At 38.6% G+C, this 7,074-nt stretch overlaps 1 protein-coding gene across 7 annotated transcripts in view; it reads left to right on the forward strand.

Moving 5' to 3' along the window:
* ppfia1 (PTPRF interacting protein alpha 1) overlaps positions 1–6,177 on the forward strand; it is a 42,964-nt gene extending 36,787 nt beyond the window's left edge. For 4 of the 7 annotated variants that reach the window (XM_042407777.1, XM_042408092.1, XM_042408176.1 and 1 more), the window contains 6 exons: positions 1,544–1,719; positions 1,862–1,959; positions 2,104–2,279; positions 3,492–3,560; positions 3,671–3,839; positions 4,390–6,177. In XM_042407777.1, the coding sequence (XP_042263711.1) occupies positions 1,544–1,719; positions 1,862–1,959; positions 2,104–2,279; positions 3,492–3,560; positions 3,671–3,839; positions 4,390–4,451 (750 nt within the window). In that variant the 3' untranslated portion in view covers positions 4,452–6,177. Of the gene's footprint in view, positions 1–1,543; positions 1,720–1,861; positions 1,960–2,103; positions 2,280–3,491; positions 3,561–3,670; positions 3,840–4,029; positions 4,095–4,367 lie in introns of all 7 variants that reach the window. The other 3 variants (XM_042407863.1, XM_042408247.1, XM_042407933.1) reach the window with 2 other exon arrangements.
* The last annotated feature ends 897 nt before the right edge of the window (positions 6,178–7,074 follow it).

Raw genomic sequence — 7,074 nt, forward strand, 5'->3', positions numbered from 1 at the left:
CCATATGTTGTCATGTATGAAAAGGCCCAAAATGACCACTGTAAGCAGACTGCTTGATCACTATAAGCATATTATTTAAACAGCATTTTTATAGGAATGATTTTTGATCCATATGAGCAGTTTCCACTGTAGTCAGAACAAAGTCTGAACCAGCAGCAGGAAACAACCCAGAACAAGGTTTTATACCTGAACACACACATAATGGTACAGACATCAGTCAAGCTGAAGCACAGGCAAAAAAATATGTATATTTACACAAATAAACAAATCAAATTATGGTTTAAAGCCAAGAAAATCATCTAAAATATAAAACAAATAATCATCATTTACAATAATAGAATCAGATCCAGTTCACACCTGGTGATGAGATGATCTTGAACGTGATCAGAGGCTGAATTTATCAGTGTTTTATACATAATGTATGTTTTAAAAATGCAGACTGTAAGCATTATTAGTTAAGATTAGACGTCTGCTGGTGTTGCAGGTGGACTGATGGATGGTAGAGATCACAGAGTTGGATTAAAATTCAGTGTATTGACAATATGACATCATATCTATTCAATTTGAGTTTGATTACATTCAATGACAGACTTGATGTTCGGCGTCTACATCTGTTTGGTTTTCAGACACCTCCGTATTATTTCTATCAGAACATTCAGTAAAGTTTCAGTCTTAATTGGATGTTAACGTGATGGTTGAGCTGAAGAGCAGCGTCGAGGTTTCAGGAGGAAACGTGTGGTGACTGGTTTATCACAGGTTTCGTCACTCGCGGTTACTGTGCAGTGAATCAGTTTCCTGTGTTAAAACCACAGTTAGTGTTTGAAGAGTTAACCAACAGCTCTGCAGACTATTGTTTAAAGAGACGTTACGCAACAACATGTACGAGCCCTGATCAGTCCGACTTCAGTGTCGCCTGTTACAATAAGATAAAGATCATTATTTTATTGGACAAACAAGTATTATCTTACTTACTTTGCTTTGTTTCTACACTTCAAGTCAAAGGTTTATAAGTAACCTAAATGATTCTTGATAAATAAAAGATTCTTAATTAATTTAATACAATTTTAAGCAGTTAACTAATATGTGTAATTGAATTCTCGTGTGTTTAAGTTTACGTAATTGGAAATTACTTATTTGTAAATTGATCTAATTTGTATTATAATTATAATTGGGCAGCTGTGACAGACAGAGTAGTGTAATAGACTCAACACCATTAATCAATAATCTGACTGGGATCTTTAGTTATGAAGAGTTGATCTTTATTATCATACAGAGGAATTAGTGTGAAAGTTTACTTTATATGTTTAAAACCCTCCTAAAAATTACAAATATAAGAAAATATGAACTAGATATTAAATAATAGTCAAATCACCGTCGTGTATGTTGATAAAAGTGTCAATAAGCTGCTTTACATGTCACATCTTTGTTGGTGTTAGTGCTGATCATCAGTATCCTGGAGTAGTTTCTTTATATATGAACAAAACTTCCCAACCTTTCTACATGAACACAGACGCCAGTTAAACCTCGTGTTTTCTGACCGCAGACGTTGGCGTACGGAGACATGAACCACGAGTGGATCGGTAACGAGTGGCTGCCCAGTCTGGGTCTGCCGCAGTACCGCTCTTACTTCATGGAGTCCCTGGTGGACGCCCGCATGCTGGACCACCTCACCAAGAAAGACCTGAGGGGACAGCTGAAAATGGTGGACAGCTTCCACAGGTTAACATCTTTTTATTATCATCACTGACTTATAGAGCTCTACTGCTGTCCTGTTAGACACAATCAGGTAACTAATAGGCTTCCAAATAAACAATAAACAACTGTGTGTGTGTGTGTGTGTGTGTGTGTGTTTGTGCAACAGGAACAGTTTTCAGTGTGGAGTCATGTGTCTGAGGAGGCTCAACTATGACAGGATGGAGCTGGAGAGGAAGAGAGAAGAGTCTCAGCTGGAGCTTAACGGTAACAAACATCCTGCTGATTAATCAATACGACTAGAAACATGACATGTATCAATACACGTCCGTCCAGATGACTTATATTAGATCTTTTATCGTACACCATCTGTGAGTTGCATTAAAGCTGGAGTTGTGTTCTTTAACGCAGACGTGCTGGTGTGGAGTAACGAGCGCGTGATCAGCTGGGTTCAGGCCATCGGGCTGAAGGAGTACAGCAGCAACCTTTACGAGAGCGGAGTCCACGGAGCTCTGCTGTCCCTGGACGAGACCTTCGATCACAACGCTCTGGCCCTCCTGCTGCAGATCCCCACACAGAACACACAGGTGCACACACACACACACCATTTACACCGAGCCTTCAGTTCCTCTTGATGATCAGAACAGGTGTTGAGTCAGGATAAAGATGTTTATGACTCATTCTAAAAGAATTCATTCAGTTTGAGGCTGGTTAAACGTCTCCGTCTGATCAGTGGAAGGAATTTTGATGACCTTGTTTTTTTATGGAGGAGTCGAACTGAAGGCTGGTCGTCTGTTCAACAGCAAAACCAGCAGCAGTCAATCAAGTCCCATCAAATATTTGCCCTGTGAGGAGAGATGGAAGAGTTCTTTATGATTGTTGACTGAAGAAAACACAAATGAATGTGTGTTTACATCCACTTACTGTTATACTGTAATTAATAGTTGGTGGCGCCAAAGTCTCCAGTTGGACAGAAGACACAAGATGACGTCATTAAAAGAGCTGCAAAGTTTAAACGATGGAAAACATGATGGAAATATGACATTTCTGTTAGTTTCATGTATTCATATGAGGAAGGTTACAGCCTCCTCATCATCGCTCCACACACATCTGATGTTTTCAGCTCTTCAGTGACGTTTAAGTCACATGATTCATGATGTCATCATTTATTCACTAAGTCCATTAATTCCACCTCAGACAAGAGGAAAAACTTCCCCATGTCTCCACTCAGGGTTTTAATTTTTATTATTATTGTATTTATTTTATTTATTTATTTTTTAATGAAAACACGCATAAAAACAGTGGATGGAAATACTTTAATTAGCATGAAAACATCCTCTATTAATAGTGCAATAATAATAGACTCAAACAGCACTTCATTCACAAGTATAAGTGACTAAATGGACAATAAAATATGTCAAATATAACAAGGAACACCTGCAGTATTCAAGAAATAACTGAAACAAATGATTGTCAAGATCTACGCAAATCAAATCAAATAATATAATATAATATAATATAATATAATATAATATAATATAATATAATATAATATAATATAATATAATATAATATAATATCAGCCTGTGGAGGTAAGACTAGATGTGATAAAAGATGTCAGTGTAGTAAAACTAGTTTTACTGTTTCAGCTTAAACTGTGTGATGTGTTCATTAAAAGGTTTCAGACTGAGAGTCAGTGTGTGTTGATCTGTGTGATGTTTACATATTTCACCTCAAAGGGATTAATGTCTGATATTATTTAACTCGATCTGTGTTTTTCCTCCTCTTGTCTCTTACAGGCCAGAGCCACTCTGGAGCGTGAATACAACAGTCTGCTGGCGATGGGCACGGACAGGAGGATGGAAGAGGTGACACACACACACACACACACACACACACACACACACACACACACACTCGTAACACAAACTGAGTGATAAATAATGTTTGAAACTCTCCATCCTCCTCTCTCTCCCAGGATGACGATAAGAACTTCCGGCGCGCTCCTTCATGGAGGAAGAAGTTCAGGCCCAAAGACATGAGGGGGATGTCTTTGGGCGCATCAGATACCCTGCCTGCCAACTTCAGAGTGACCAGCAGCGGCGCGGCATCTCCCTCCACGCAGCCAAAGAGGAGCCCGATGGACGGTAAGCAGAGGAAGAAAACATCTCCGCGTGTGCATGTGTGATACGCTCCGTCATCGCTGCTAGAACTTCTCCGTGTTACTCTTAAATTCTTCTCGAATGGCTTGAATCTGCTTTGCCGTTTTTGATTATGATGCTGTGACGACTAACGGCATGTCTTTGCATGTGATTTTCTGCCGCCATGGAAACGCAGGAAGTCAGTCTATACAGAGGCTGGACACTGCCACAGTCAGGACCTACTCTTGTTAACACACAACGGTAAGATCACACAAAACGCACGTTTACCTCACTGCAGACCTCACTGCCTCCTCTCTTTCCAAAGCAGAAACGCAGCTTTCTCGTGTTCTAGTTCTCGCTCTAATAACGCACGTTTTACGCCTCTCCTCCTCCTCCTCCTCTTCTTCTTTCCCTTTGTTTCTCCTCCCTCCATCCATCCATCCATCCATCCATCCATCCATCCATCCCCCGGCTTCTGTCCTGCTTCCCTCCTCTTGTGTCTCGTTCATCTCTCCTCTCTTCCCCTTTTCTCAGTTTATCCTCATTATTTCTATAGGTAACCGCTGGTCAGAAGATGAAGGGGAATTCCCTGCGTTCAAGACCAGGATGATGAACTGAAATGACTTGCAAGGACACTAAAAAGATGTTTTTTTTGTTTTTTTTTTTGGTCGTCATCACAGAGAAAGAACTTACTCACCAATCTCAGTATCCCTAAAGGAAACTTTCTAGATTTATCTACATTTGTTATTATATTTATGTAAACCAATGGGACATTTAATTGATTTTAGAATTACTATGTAATCCTTTTTTTTTTGCCTCTATCCCCTTAATCAACCCCCCCCTTTTTAAAAAAGCATCATTTCCCCACTGTGCCCGCATTAAGCTCAGCTCTCAGATGTATGTAACTGAATGTTTCAATTGTCTGGAGTTTGTATATTTCTACCAACAGACATTTTATCTAATCTTTTTTATAATCCTGATTCTATTGACCAGATGTTTGTTTTCCTTTCTTTGATTTGAATTCTAATCAATGAATTTTTTTTTTTTTTTTTTGCTCAAGTGACTTTCATATGTGATATAACTTAATTCTATATCCTTTGCCATTTTTAACTGTTGTAATTTTTTTTTTTTTTTTTTTTGTAGCTTATGACTTGTGATTTTGTGTAAATGCAGCTCTTATCTAGGTCAATGGATGTGTGTGTGTGTGTGTGTGTGTGTGTGTGTGTGTGTGTGTGTGAATATCAGACAAATTTGCTGGACTGTTTCACAAACTGCTCAACACTGTGAGTCATCCATCACCGTTAAAAAAAAATAACTGCTGGCAAGCCCAGGTGATGGTGACACGACAGATATCATGTGAAACACAGTATATTTTCCTCTTTTTTCTCTCTCTCTCTTCTTTATTTTCCATATCTGCGATACCAAAATGAAACTCTTGAATTAAAGAATTAAAAGCCATATATATATCAGTAGCAAAACAAAAACAAACACACACACACAGAACAGAGGGCTACTTCTTTCGGACGCGAGTGAAAACAGAATTCCAGGTTCTCTCTAGTTGACCTTGCATGCCGAAACACTTTATCACCTCCCCGCCACACCCGGCTCGTCCCTTTAACAAAAACAAACCCCCCCCCTCCCCTCCCTCCTCCTCCTCCTCCTCCCTCACCTCTGGAGGAACGCACCGACAGACTCACTCGTACCGGATGACGTCAAAACGTACAGATGAGTCCAAAGTGCGGCATCTCCTACGATGGACCAACTTCACCGAGGCCTCAGTCGATCCCCGCTGTGACTAGATGACCCTCAAGGCGGCGAGATCCACCCACAAAAAACCTTTTTTTTAAAAAAAACAACAAAAAAACACTTTGTACGAAGACTTCATATCAAGCCTTATTGTTTCTTAACTCCTCTCTCTCTTGTCTTCTGTTCTTATTTATTATTACTCATTCACGTTGTGTTTCGTCAGTTATACTTTCAGAGTAAAAGCCCCCCCTTCCTCCTCCCTCCTCCCCCCTCCCTCGTTTGTTCCTCATGTCTAAGTTCGTCACCGCTCACAACACAGGTTCCTCCGTTAGCTTCCACGCTAACGAGAAGGAACCGAAGAGTTTTTTTTTTTCTTTTCACCCTTCATGTAGTCGACGCTTCAGTAGAGATTTGTTTCTTTCTGTTTGTGATTTTTAGTCATTTATGCACAATGCAAATCATGTTGCTGTTGTTTTATTTCCTGCTCTTCCCGTTGAATCTTCTGATCTTGTAACAATGATGTACAGTCTGAGTACTTATAAACTATTTTTATCACAGTATTATTTATTGCTTACTTTCAATAAAATACTGAAACTTATTTTCCACTGCAGATAAAAAAAGACTAAAGCTTTGTCTTGTCAAGACTCTCCTGCTCTTCCTGTTGTACCTTAGTTTTGATTTGTTGTCTTTTAAAGATAAAAGACATGTTCATTGTTGAGTGAGAACTGAGAACAAAGTGGTTGGATGGAGAAAATGTGTTTTCTATCTTCTCTGTCAGACCTCAGGTTACTGTTGTTCAGTCACTGTGATTGAAAAAACGTGACGGTTGGCAGCGTTGTTTGGTTCAGTGGGCAGTTTGTTGGATAGTAAAGTGAGTGAACATGCACAGCAGTCTGGCATAACCCCCCCCCAATATGTTTACTATGTTAACTATTTTTTAAATGAAAATGTTTTGCTATTTTATAATTTGGAAATATAATTCACCAGTCAACTGGACGTAAGATGTGATATATACAGTGTTTAGACATAATTTCACAGCTGTTTATCACTTGAAAAATCCCAAAGATCAAACAGTAAAAATTAAATTCATATAAATATTAAAGATGAAGAATACACAAATATTAATATTTAACCATAAAATTGTATAAGTAATCTTCTTAAGTAATCGTGGTTCACAGAAGAAGACAGTCAGTAATGACACGTTTTCCAACAACTAGACTAAAGTCAAATATTGACAACGACAATAAGTTGACATGATGATGATATAAGAAGCTACATAGGACATAAAACAAAGTCCATGTATGTAAACATGACTGTAGATGCCACTGAGGACACTGAAGGTCTTGTCCTCTAATATTTGTGGATTTGTTGTCGTAGCAACCAAGAGAAGTTAATATTCTACAATTAAAGTGAATAATTATTAATACTTGAATTAAAATAAACACAGTGGGTGTTTTATAAGCTGATTACAGTGTTTTTTAATACTTTTTGGCCA

This window comes from Thunnus maccoyii, chromosome 1, assembly GCF_910596095.1.
Source record: "Thunnus maccoyii chromosome 1, fThuMac1.1, whole genome shotgun sequence".
Classification (NCBI taxonomy): domain Eukaryota; kingdom Metazoa; phylum Chordata; class Actinopteri; order Scombriformes; family Scombridae; genus Thunnus; species Thunnus maccoyii.